This window comes from Rhineura floridana, chromosome 4 (assembly GCF_030035675.1).
Source record: "Rhineura floridana isolate rRhiFlo1 chromosome 4, rRhiFlo1.hap2, whole genome shotgun sequence".
NCBI classification, from domain to species: Eukaryota; Metazoa; Chordata; class Lepidosauria; order Squamata; family Rhineuridae; genus Rhineura; species Rhineura floridana.
In genome coordinates this window covers 143,577,667-143,591,296 of record NC_084483.1, presented here as the reverse complement: position 1 = coordinate 143,591,296, position 13,630 = coordinate 143,577,667, and the positions used below count along the sequence as shown (strand labels likewise).

The 13,630-nt window shown below is 39.7% G+C and overlaps 1 protein-coding gene across 3 annotated transcripts in view; it reads left to right on the top strand.

The window, feature by feature from the left end:
- The window catches only part of SMYD3 (SET and MYND domain containing 3), a 597,530-nt gene extending 587,049 nt beyond the window's left edge, over positions 1–10,481 (top strand). For all 3 annotated transcript variants that reach the window (XM_061624643.1, XM_061624645.1, XM_061624646.1), the window contains exons 11-12: positions 1,996–2,104; positions 9,394–10,481. In XM_061624643.1, the coding sequence (XP_061480627.1) occupies positions 1,996–2,104; positions 9,394–9,489 (205 nt within the window). In that variant the 3' untranslated portion in view covers positions 9,490–10,481. The remainder of the gene's footprint in view (positions 1–1,995; positions 2,105–9,393) is intronic.
- Positions 10,482–13,630: the final 3,149 nt, after the last annotated feature.

The following is a 13,630-nucleotide window of genomic DNA, read 5'->3' as shown; positions in this document are numbered from 1 at the left end:
CAGGTAAAGGTAGGCAAGCCTAGCCAGCTGGAGGACCCTAACACTATCTTCCTTCTGGAATACAAACAAAAGAACCCAAACTGAAGTTGCTCTTGCCCCACTTCTAACAATTACTTGGTTAACACATTATGAGTTGAAGCTGAACGTGTGAACTGACTCCACTAAATAGCAGTATGTTGGGGTGATTTTAATTTCCCCACTAATTTCTATCCTACTTTTCCATCTAATGGGCCCACAAGATGGCCCCTAAGGTAGTATAAACATTTTGTCTGTGATGATCCATCTGTGGTAGATCATTGACACGTGCAAGCCAGCACTTAAAGTTGCAAATGGACAGACCATCCCAAAGTAGTGACAAACTACCACATGGTAAAATTACAAGATACTGCCCCATGAAAAACCTAGAAAGCAAAGATTTTTGAAAAACCTGTTAACATGACCTTACCACATTGTACCTGTTTCATTCATGAGAGCATTTTTACCATGGAGGGGAAACCTCCTCACGATGACTTTTTAACAGCAGGTGTAGATCATCTCCCTACATATAAGCAAAGATAAGGGGTATAGACCAATGAAATGACTTGACGTGGGCCATTTCCAAATTGTTGCTGTTCAGTTTTGTAGAAAATGGCTTATGCCACTGGAGTTTGTATCTACAATTCTTCTGCTGCTGTAGCTAGACTACAAGATTACTTTTATAAATAGCATGAGGATCTGCCAGAAAAAATGGATGAATCTTTGATCAAATGGATGGTTTTCCTTTGCTGATTGCCTTTAACAAACACTGACATTTCCAGTACATAATCTTGCAAGTAATTAGTGACACCAGCGCATTACATGTGTTCCTTGTGCTACAAACAAGCAGCCTAACTCAGCCACAGTCTTCATCTCTATGTGGGTTGTAAATCAGTACTAATGGCAATGTAGTTAATAAGGAGTACTGGCCCCATCAAATTAGTGGGAAGGAAAACATAAAATGTTATCAGGTTACATCCATTCTGTATGGCTTTTCAAGCTTTGCCAGAAGGAAAAGTAAGCACAAATGCTCAGGTTTGCTTCACTGTCCCAGAATGGAATTCCATAGCTAGAGATGCTGGCTGGCATATAAGTCTATGTGAAATTGTTTTTTCAGTTTGTGTTTTATAAACATCTGTTGAGAAGCATCCAAAAAATGGCTAAAAATGCCATTTACACCACCACCACTACTACTGTTGACATTTTATCTATTATCCTTACAGAGTTCAATTTTCTCAGGAATCCTTTAAGGTTGGGCAATATTGTCCTCATATTATATGCAGGAAGCTGGAAAATAGTAGCGTCTCGGGGGCCAATTACTGGATTCATGGTTGAGGAAAGATTTGAATTGGGGATTTAACCATCTCACGCTCTTAGCCTTTATGTTTTTGAAGGGTAGTTTGCTTGTACTGGCCATTTTAGACATTGCAATGATATATCCCCTCAACCATTTTTGTAGACATATTTTGTGTTTTAAAGGCAAATGTAAGCCCAAAGTAGCCCTTGGAATTGAAGCAGTGGATATATTTCACCATTATGTATTTTGTATTTTGTGGTCGTGCCCTGAATCCTGTTCCAATCTCTGTGAAGACTCTGAATGGAGACTCAAGCTCTACACTGAAAAATTTCCTGTGGAAATGAAATTGTCCCAGTACTACTGAAATAGAAAGCCTCTTTGTTTAACACTTAAGTGTAGTCAGAACCTTTCTATCGTCTAACTGAGGTGTGCAAATTAATCCCACCCCTGTCACTTTTTAACAGGATAATGTAAAAGCCATTATGTAGGGACAGAAAACAATAATTTGTTAATTTCTCTCAGTATTTCACACTGCTTCACTGTGTAGCAAATTTTCTCTGAATACCTTATTAACATTCACAATGGCTTTGCAGACCCACCCTAATAGCTCTCCACTGAGGCAGGAACTGTGAAGGTGAGAGCTGACAAAGATGCTATGGTTTTTCTCCCCTCCATGCTTCTAGGGTTTATTATTCTGGCTTCCATCCTCTGAGGGCTGTCCAGATGATGAGAGTGGCCAAATTGCAGTACAGTCAAGACCTGTTTCCTCAGGCTCTGGAAACCTTGAAGCAGGTGAGTTTTTGCCCAGTATGGTCCTGCTATTTTCCCTTTGCTTATCTCCCTACCTGCTGTCATTTCCCTCACCCTTCTAGCTCACCCCCACTTCTTAAATACTATCCACCAATCTCCCCCCCCTTTTATTTACACTGGTTCCTTAGGCAATAGCTGCAAAGTGAGGTGATGGGTCATTGCTACTTACCTAGTTTCCAGGGGTGACTTCTTTTAATATTGGTTGTTGGTAATTACTGTTCAGTAGCTGAGGGGTATCATTAATCACCCCTAACCTTGAATGGCAAATAGCTATTAAGCTGGGTGAATGAAAGGGTGTTGCAGTGCCTTAGTCTGTTTCTCATGCTCCTTTTAATATATTGATTATGTTCTGCATCTAGCTGTGTGGTGAAGACAGGCTAAAATGTAGGAGAAAGCACATTTATATATTGGTAGTCATAGGCAAGACATGCCTTTTCAGTAAGAGGTAGGAAATTGATCTAGAACATTTAGGTTCAGATTTTGACATAAAAATTGGAGGTGAGGGAGCCAAAATCTTAAACGGATAGGTTAATGTCAATAATGGTTGGTGTCTAATATTTTATTTTGATAAATGTCATGTCCAAATACCTTGACAATGAAATCTGGTATATCTGAAAGCAAACTTCCATTTTAAAGGTCCATCCTCTGGAATTATGCACAGTGAATTGTGGCAGGTTTTTAACTGACAACATCTTGTAAAAGTCACTGTGAGCAGAAGACAGCAGAAGTTGCACTGCATTTTATATTTCAATTTTTTTGCAGAACTGCAAAATGAATTTTAGGATAATGAAAAGAAACAAGTGTTTATGTTATTTTTTAAAAAATACTTACCAGAGTTTATTCTCTTTAGCATTGTTAATTGTTTGCTAGCAGATTGAGGATAGAAATGTATTGTAAATGCACAAATGTTGTTATTACTGAGGTGAAACTTTTAGTACCTTGTGCTTTGTGCACCTGGTATTTTTTATTTTGTATTATGATTACTTTATATTTATTTGATGATTGCTTTATTTTTATTTGGTTAAATTTCTGACTTACTTCATTCCAAGGAGTGAATAGCAATACTTCAACACTATGTCATGCCCATTAAACAAAATACCCTCCTATGTAAAACTAATAAACCATAGTGAATTAAAATTATCACCTTAACCCTAAGCTTTAAAGAGCAGCGTAAATAATATTTTACAGCATTTGGGGGAAAAGTTACAGCTTTACTTTTGTGATATAAATATGCCCTGGCTGCATGTTAATAAGTGCTAAATCACATAAGCACAACTGCATTCAGCCTATTTTACCCAGCTGCTGCCTTATTCAGAGCTGCTCATGATAGATTTACAAAGTGAAAGGTACGTGCCACATATTTGTCAATATGTAGATGCAGCAGACTGTCAAGAATAGTATAGCATTGTGACAGCTGCCTTAATGGACTTCACTCAGTGAATCCCTTTAAACCTATAAATGTATCTTAAGTGCTAACATGACTGTCTTTGCTAAGGACTTGCATCAGATGAGGATTCTGAACTTCAGTGAAATTAGTGCAATACTTATACCTGAGAATGGATTGTTGGATTTTATGGTGTTTATTTATGTATTATATTTATATCCTTCTGCCAATTGAACTCAAGACAGAGTGCATGTAGAGTTACCAGGTAGTCTCTCATAACAGAATAACAGAAACAAGACATGTGCTGTGTGATCTTGTTTTAGCAGGGAGGAAGCAACAATATTAAAACAGTTGATATAGTCCAGCTATTCACTTAATATGTTTGATTTACTTTGCAATTTTGTGAGAACAACACCCCCCTCCCGTTTCATACATCTCTTTGCCCTCTAGCTCTAATACATTATTTATCTAGTTCACAAGAGAGATGGTATAGTCCATCCTGTTTCAGACTGCAGCTGGGGAGATGTCATCTTTAAATGATCCCCACATAAAACAAAAACATGGCCTCCCTGCACATAGAAAGGGATCTAGTCTACATGGACTATAATACATGATATGGGAAGATTAGTTCTGAGTGATTAAAAGTTTATAACAATACATCAGATCATCTCCTGAAATATATATTCCATCTACATCAATCACCTCCTGGGAAAAAAGCACAAAGGAACAAGAACATAATGTCTGCTCCAGAGTGATGCCTAACTCTGAGTATACTTCATTTGAACTGGTTCTTTCCAGCTTGCCACGTGCATAACTGCATGCTTGATTAAAGTAAAATGAGTATGGCTTTCTAGGCATTTGTCCTTCCTTTGCTGCCTCTAACAGGCATTCATTTTAATCAAGGGACAAAGGAGAAACAGAAATGATTTCCTCAATACCCTGTCCTTGGCTTTGTAGCACATCAGCATGATGGAGTTTGCTTCCGCCTTTCATCATAACTGAGCGGTGCAGCAGCATATTTGCATACTGTTACATACTCTGATGTTGGGTGCCCTGTCCAATCCCAGTGCAAATTAGACACAAATGCACATGCTGGGCTTTTATTTGCATTCAGAGGCACATTCATACCAATTATCTAATGAGGCTTTACAGTCTTGGGTGAGACAACTGTGTGGCTTCTGATACTGTCCAAGTCTTGTATATGTGTGCACAGAATAGTTTTTCAGAATAAAAGCAATTCCTTAAAGCAGGAGAGGAAGTATTGCTTCTACAGATCTCAGCAATAGCTATGAACTTTCGTCCTACAGAGGAAGATGGAAACCACTCTGGTGTAATGGCTTCTCTGTGCAGTCATTGTAATATTTAACTTAGGCTACACTCCTAACCCCACTTACCTGGGAGTAAAGCCCACTAAATCCAGTAGAAATTACCTCTGAGTAGACATGGCTAAGATTGCACAGTTAATACATCAATCACTGCACATGTGTTTTGTGTTCATCCCAAAGCAGAGATTACAAAAAATATATAGCTGCCACTGAAAATGGCCGCTGTGTGCTTAGCTCTTCTTTCCTCCTCTGTAATGTCTAGTTAAAGCTTTGTCTTCACCATGACATGAAAATGGTCCGCATCTCCCTACACCTGCTCCACATCATTGGCTGCCACTGGAAGGGGATGCTGCAGAAGTCTGCAACATCAGGACATGGATACCCCCTTCTTTGAGTTCTCTGTGCTGTCCCACATATGGGTTCTGTGCCCACGCTGGGCTATGCTTGGGATGCTTGAAGCTGGCTACTGTTTTTGTAGGAAGTCCATCCCTCACCCTCATAGCACCAGCCTTTTTCTGTCGGTTCCTTTGGCAGCACTGGTTGAAACTTTCATTTTGCCCCATTACCTCAGGGTGTGAGTTGGACTACACTTACTATTTTTTCTTCTCACTTTTAAAAATTCTTTGCATAGTTTTCTTTTTCCATCTTTCAGTTTGCATTTTCCTTCATTTCCTCTGCACTTCATGCTGCCCCTGCTCCCTTCCCAGAAGAACCGTGGCTCTCAAAACCTTTTATTGTGTTCAGCTTACAGCAGTAAGTTGCCTTCTATTGATGTCAGTAGTTCATTGTGCTACTGACATCAGTAGAATAATTGATCATCATGCCTGTCAACTCTTCTATGAGAGCAGGATCTGCTAATGGAAGATGCTGTGGCCAGGTTCTCCACAGCTTCTAGAACTTTAGACTCTAGCCTCATCAATGTCATTGTCAATGGCCAATCCTGTCATCTTGCTCTGAGCCGTCACTGTGTGGCAAATCTCCTCTGGTGCAGTAACCTGGCTTAGTTTGTACTCCATTTTGCCCTTTAGAATAGATTGTTGGTGTAGCCCTAGTATCTTGTGTATGTATATATATGGGAGCATGCAGGGATGTTAACAGGATTTCCGGGGCCCAGTACACTGTATGTAGATTGGGCCCCCTACATTCCCGAACACCCACTCACCTTCCTATTGGCAATGTTTATGTACATATATTACCAATATGAACAGTTATTTTGAATCCACAGTCTTGATTTCAGATATAGTTATGTAACAGGTTTTTAACCTGCTTTTCAGAGTTCCAGCCCTCACAAAGCATCCTACAACAGTTATAAATAGTTCAAAAACCATAATTATGATTATTACATAAAGTTTAAATGTTAAAATAACATTTAAAAAATAGGAGCAGCTAAAAAACTTGTGCAGCTTGACTGAATCAAGTTTCAGCCTAATCAACCACACAGGATAGTTGCAAAGATAAAATGGAGAGGGAGGACGAAGGAGGAAAATCAAAGTGCAAATATATCATGTCATATTCACAAATGATGCAATGAGCGGGGAAAACATGCACAAAGGCAACCGCCCAGTTGCTTTAACTGCAACATTCCTGATATTTTGCAGCAAATTACAAAACAACAACAATTTGCCAACACACACGCACACACAAAGTACTACTCTAAGCATGTGCAGCTTAACTGAACCAACTCTTAGCCTAACCTACCTCACAGGGTTGTTGCAAAGATAAAAGGGGAGTGAGGACACAGAAAGAAACCTGGGGTGCAAAAATATAATATATTCACAAACCAGTGTGGGGGGAAATGTACAAAGGTGGACCCCCCAAGTGCTTCATCTGAAACATTCCACAGTCCTGATATTTTATAGAAAATTGGGGGGAAATGCCAATACACACAAATATTCTAATCATGTGCAGCTTGACTGAACCAGCTCTCAACCTAATCTACCTCACAGGGTTGTTGGAAAGACTCCATATACACACAGAGAAGATGTAAAAATGCATACACCCCATATAATAGTTTATGGTCAAAACCAGTTGGTCATTGCAGAACATTTTTCAAATCATTAGTATTAGTTTCCTGCCAAATAGCAGCACTGATACCAAAGAAGCCCTGCCTAATTGCTTAAAAAATAGGACTGGAGTGGGAGAGAGAAAAAAGTTACAATACAAACCTTTGCTATGTCTGCTCAAAATTTCCATTGACTTTTAGCACAATCCTAACCATGTCTAATCAAAAGTAAGTCCTATTGATTTCAATGGGGTTCACTCCCAGGTATGTGGGACTAGTGTTGCAGCTTTAGTCCCAGAAAAGTGAGTACAGGATTAAAACCTCTTGTTGGGAAAGTTTTCAAAACAGGCTATGAATCAGACAAATAAACGGCCCTGTTAGCAGTCCAGGAAAATTTAAACTTGTATGACTCATACTATAACATATTGTAATGGCATCATAAGTTGCATGTACACCTTTTTTAAAATTTCTGTTCAAATATTTTTTGATGGATAAAATGTATAATACGCTATTTTTTTGCAAATAATTTTTAAGAAACCTACATGTACACATTTATTATCGTCACTGAACTTGAAAGGCACTGTGCATGCCTACCAAGATCCTCCTGTGTTGTGTGTACTTCTTTGATCTTCTGGACCTCATGGTGGATGTGTACAGAGAAAGAAAAGTGGGCAGACAGGCATGCAAATATGCTGCTGCTGCTGAAAATTATAAGCTTACTCAACTCACGTGATGTGTAGACACACACCATAACAAATATGCAGAAACAAACAGAAAATGGCAGCTCTTTGCAGTGCTTGCCAGAGTATCTAGCTATTGCCTGATATGCAACACATCCCTTGTCAATCACAGCTCTGACTTCACACTTTTTGCTAAAATCTTGAAAGGGCAGAGATTGGAGCAGACGGCTAGTTCATTTTACAGAAACTGCAGGAGGGAGACGAGTCACATTTTTGTGTATAACTTTTTTCCCAGAGCACTGAGAAACTTACATTTTTAAAGAATGAAAGTTAAGAGTCTGGGCTCAGTGCTGGCCCTGAGTCTTCTACCTGTCTGTTGGTAGCCCTCTGTGTGTGTGTGGGGGGGTGTCCCCAGTTATTTTCAGGCTTTTGTCTTTGCACAGCCAGTCCCCAACTAAGGCACTCCTCTTTAGTCCCTTTAGTTTAGAGAAAAGGCGGGTCAGAGGAGACATGATAGAAGTGTATAAAATTATGCATGGCATTGAGAAAGTGGATAGAGAAAAGTTCTTCTCCCTCTCTCATAATACTAGAACTCGTGGACATTCAAAGAAGCTGAATGTTGGAAGATTCAGGACAGACAAAAGGAAGTACTTCTTTACTCAGCGCATAGTTAAACTATGGAATTTGCTCCTACAAGATGCAGTAATGGCCACCAGCTTGGATGGCTTTAAAAGAAGATTAGACAAATTCATGGAGGACAGGGCTATCAATGGCTACTAGCCATGATGGCTGTGCTCTGCCACCCTAGTCAGAGGCGGCATGCTTCTGAAAACCAGTTGCCGGAAGCCTCAGGAGGGGAGAGTGTTCTTGCACTCGGGTCCTGCTTGTGGGCTTCCCCCAGGCACCTGGTTGGCCACTGTGAGAACAGGATGCTGGACTGGATGGGCCACTGGCCTGATCCAGCAGGCTCTTCTTATGTTCTTATGATACTTAGCATACACTGGACTCCTGCCTCCATACCCTAACAGAGGGTAGACCAAGAAGAATGTTGACATTGTATTCTTTCAGACCATGTCATGCAAAACTCTACAACAAGAAATCTACTGACAATTATACAGTTATATTCAGAACAAGAAACAGGCAAATTTAAAACTAGTCAATCAATACTTGAAGTGGGCAAGCAAGAAAGAGTGGGATGGTTTCATTTCAAATTATAGCAGACTAAGTTACATCCATTGAAAAGAAATAGGATGTTTTTAGGTCCACCTGCAAAGAGGTAGGATTACATTCCATCTAACTATGAGCACTATATTTGGAAATGGACTGCCTTCAAGTCAATTCCAACTTATGGCGACCCTATGAATAGGGTTTTCATGGTAAGCGGTATTCAGAGGGGATTTACCATTGCCTTCCTCTGAGGCAGAGAGGCAGTGACTGGCCCAAGGTCACCCAGTCAGCTTCATGGCTGTGTGGGGAATTGAACCCTGGTCTCCCAGGTCGTAGTCCAACACCTTAACCACTACACCACACTGGCTCTCAGCACTATATTTAGCAGAGTAAAAAGCAAAGTCAGGTGAGATTCCATCTAACTACCTCCTGAAAAGTCATGTTTTCAGACATTATTGGAAAACCAGCAAAGAATGTTAAGGGGCCAAACAAGCTTCAGCAACTGCAAATTCTACAAATGTGGGTACCACTGCAGAAAAATGCTGCTCTGTGTCTATATTCCTCTCGTGTCCATCAATGGAGGGAAATCTGCAGGTGAAGGGTGTTGCAAATGGGCAAAACAGCAACAACCCAGAACATTCCAGCCAGAGCGGTTGAGAGGCATACTATAAAGAATGATGGATTACCTGTCTCTCTGTTCCTCTTTACTTCAGGCTTATGCTATTATGAAAGTGACCCATGGGACAGAACACAGCCTAGTGCAAGACTTGATGTTGCTTAAAGAAGACTGTGAGGCCAGCATGGCGTGAGAATGAAGAAGATCTGCAAACACGCTAGCCAATATTCTGCAGAGGTGAATGGAGAGAAGACATGGAAGAAATAATATGCCTTCTACACAGTCCTTGTGGCAACAAAGATCTCATTGATCAGAGTACAGCTAGGGAAATATTATAGTTCTTTTGCTGTATAACCTGTACACTATTACTTCTGCTAATTCTCCAAGTGATCTTTTCCACCAGTTAGCTGATAATTCCAACAGAAGCGTGCTGTCCACAAAGCCACATGTTGACAAAGAAATGGATAATTCTTGGTAAAGATACAACTTCCTATTAAAAACATAGAAAAAGCTAATTTGTGGAAATAATTTTCTTCATTGATCATGGTCTTTAATGTACCCTCTTTTTGCCTTGGTAAATATTGTTAGATGGACAAAACCTGAAAATCATAGATCCAAATACCTTTGAACACTGAATTCAGCTTTCTTTGCTTTTTTCTCTTCTATGTTGCATTACTTTTCTCTCACATTTTTGTTTTGTCTTTTAAAGACATGGACTGATTATTTGTATAATTTTGCTTCACATCCTTCCCAGTTTTATGCCTAGAAAATATCAATAATTACCCCTAATGTTCTGGCTATGTTGAATGTAAGAAAGATGAGGCAGCACTTATAGTAAGGAAGGCAAGCTTATACACACTAACTACTGTGATATAGTCAATGAGGTGAGTAAATCCCATTGAACAGAATGAGAGTTAATGTGCACAGGATCAAACTGTTCACTACTTTGTCATTCAAACACTCTGTTTAGCCTTGTACTTTTGTCCAACAATACACTACTTGGGGAAAAGTGGTTCCCAGTTTTTATCATCTAAAAAATTAACCACATACATTTGTAACTTCCTCTGCAACTAGGGATGAAAGGATCAGTCAGTTTGTTCTCTTAATTTCTCATTTTTCCAGTCTTAAAATCCAGTTCTCCAGATTTCTGCAGCAATTTGTGAATTTATTTTTTTTAAAAATCCTCATGAGAATTCTTCAGCATTTTAGTGTGAATTTCTCTTAATACATTTTTGTATGAAGCATTGACTAATATACATATTTTGCAAGCAACGTCTCCTGATGTAATGCATTTGTGTGTGTTATTTTCACTAATATATTCATTTTTAGGCACACTAATATATGGATTTGGTTTGGGAACTGCATCACAAAATGTGGATGTGCAAATTTCAAAGGATGGCTATGTTTTGGTTCTCATATGTTTCTAAAAGTGCAAATTTGATGGATTCGTCTTTAAATGTGAACTGAATCAAATTTGTCCTCCATATTTCTCTGCAACCATGACATGTCCAAGAAAAAAGGAAATGTCTTGTTCCAATTCAGATTTGTGGTCAATCTAGCTCTGACTAGCAGCAGACCCTGCTACCAGAGTTTTCCAGCGACTGAAGTTCAGACTCTGTACAGGATGAAAAACGGAATCTTTGATTCCCAAGAATGTGTAGTTGCTACTAGTCACTCCACTAGTAATATGATGATGTCATGTTGCTTCTAAATTTTTCAATTAGACTTTTAAGTGGATACCTTATCCCAGTCTGCATCAGTACTGAAATCATTTTTAAAGTTGTTTTCAGGATGCTTTCAGTGCTTTATCATTTGTTTGCCACCTTGGGCTCCCTTTGAGAGGAAGGGTGGGATATAAATTTAACAAATAAATAAATAATATCTATGCTATGTATTCTCCCCCACCCCAGTTTGCTCCCTTCTTGGAAAAGTCATTTAGAATATATGGGGGAGGGGTTGCCTGATTAAGGCTGCAGTCCAATATGTGTCTACTCAGAAGTAAGTTCCATTGAGTTCAATGGGGCTTACTCCCAAGTAAGCGAGTATTGGATTGCAGCCTAAGACTTCATTTCTGCTCATACTCCTTAAAAGAAGGACCATAGTTCAGAGGTAGCTCATTACTTTGCATGTAGAATTTCCCAAGTCCAGTCCCCAGCATTTCCAGGTAGGACTGGGAAAGAACCCTCACTGAAGCCCTGGAGAGCTGCTGCCAGTTAGTGTAAGCCATGCTGAGCTAGATGGACCAGTGGTCTGACTCAACATAAGGCAGCTTCCTATGTTCCCCCCTCCCTCTGCTCTCCTCTCCCCCATTCTTCCTTCCCTCTACTCTCCCCTCCTCCTCTCCTATGGTTCGTTTTACCTATCCTAGCCATGATTGCACAGGAGTAAATCCCACTGAACTCAATAAGCATGCAAATGATCAGACCTGCCTTTCCCCTCCTCCTCCCTTCTTCTTCCCCTCCCCTCTTGCTTTTTCCTCCTCCCCTGCCCACTCCAGTCCTCCCTCCCCATGGTCAGTCTTATCCTATCCTAAGCATGATTGCACAGGAGTAAATCCCACTGAACTCAATAAACATGCAAATAATCAAACCTGCCCTCCCCCTCTTGCCTGCTCCCCTCTCCCCTCCCCATCCCCTATGGTCAGTTTCACCTGTCCTAAGCATGATTGCCGGGGAGTCCTAACCTGGGCTGTACATTTCTTACAGCACAATCCTAGACATATCTACTCAGAAATAAATCCCATTGACTTCAGTGGGATTATTCCTAGATTAGTGGGTACAGGACTGCAGCCTCAGATGAAATCGGAAACACTTAGTAATCATACAGCACATTAAATGCATTAAAGGGTTTTCCAATCTTGTGTGTTGCCCTACAAAACATTTCAGAGTAAGACAGAATGGTTCCTATTTGACTACAAAGCTTAGAGAGAAAGTGTAGTGACTACTTTTCATTGGTTACAGTTATTTGTGTTTCTCTCAGCAGGAGCAATAAATGCAAGAGACATTTATTTTTATTGGAGAGTTTTTGCTGGACAATTTAATTTCTATAGAGTAAATGCTGTAGAGATACAGAGCAACAAAGACAGCAGGGGCCTTGTTGCTCTCATTGTTCTTTTCACACATCATGAGTGATAATGGGAAAACAAAACCAGCCAGAGTTTGATAGTTCAATGAGATTTAACTACTAGTTAAATAGTCCTAGTAACTATAGTACTATTGTCTAGTTTATTGTATTTTTAATATATTGCAAGCCACCTTGAGAACTTCTATTAGTAGGAAGGGTATAAATACTCCAAAATAATTAAATACATATGTATATTTTGTACTGTGGGGGCTAAATAAAATATAATTTATAACATATAGCACAGAGATGTATAGGACAAAATATGAAATTTCAGTTCAGTGTAATTTCTACATTACAATAGAACCCAAAATCGGTGCAGTGTATGATAATGGTAACACTCTCAACAGTGCAATTTCAATCTTCTTGCATGATACATAACTTGCTCAAGGATCTGTCTCTGTTTAAAATGATTGTGCTTTTTTTGCTGCTCACACAGAAGTTTCACAGACACTACATTTTCTGCTGCATTTGATCTGATAGCCTCTCTTAAATTCATCACAGATTATATCAGTGGCAGCCAAGGGAGTAAAAAAGTCAGAGGAATTGATTTGTTGGAAGATTGGAAAGCAGCAGTCTAGGATGTGGCACAAGGCTCTGCAATTGCTTGTCAGTAATAACACCATCTAATGAGAGATTTTCTGACTTTGTCATATAATGTCATTTATGTTGCTTCCTTTTCCACAGTAGAATGCCTTCTCCTTGAGTCCACAGATGGGTCAACTGTGCTCATAAAGTAAGATCAGATTCTTACTTGTACCTTTATTTCTTCTTAAAAGGGAAAAAAAATGGAGACCAAACCAGATCCATGGAAATACACAGGGACTGCAGTTTAAATCATGCAGGGCAGCATAACTCTGAAGCTATCAGAGCGTATGAGCTCTTTAGTGAATGTGAATTTGCATTTGTTATCAAATATATTGCACTCATTGGCTAGGATCCAAAATGTTGCATTTGGTTTTCTTGGTAATTAAGCTATGCATAATCCTACATAGCCAGAGAAGCTGACAGATGCCCTGTAAGTCTAACATACAAGGATTGTAGACGCCTTACTTGTTTGGGAGCAGTGTTGCGGCCAGGTCCCTATATGCGAGCCAATCAGCATGAAAGGGGAGCATGTTAGCCACTGAGAAGAATCTTTGTCCTTTTGTGCTGATTGGAGCCATTCAGGGTGAAAGGAGGTGAGTCAGCCACTGAAAAGACTCTTCTCGGTA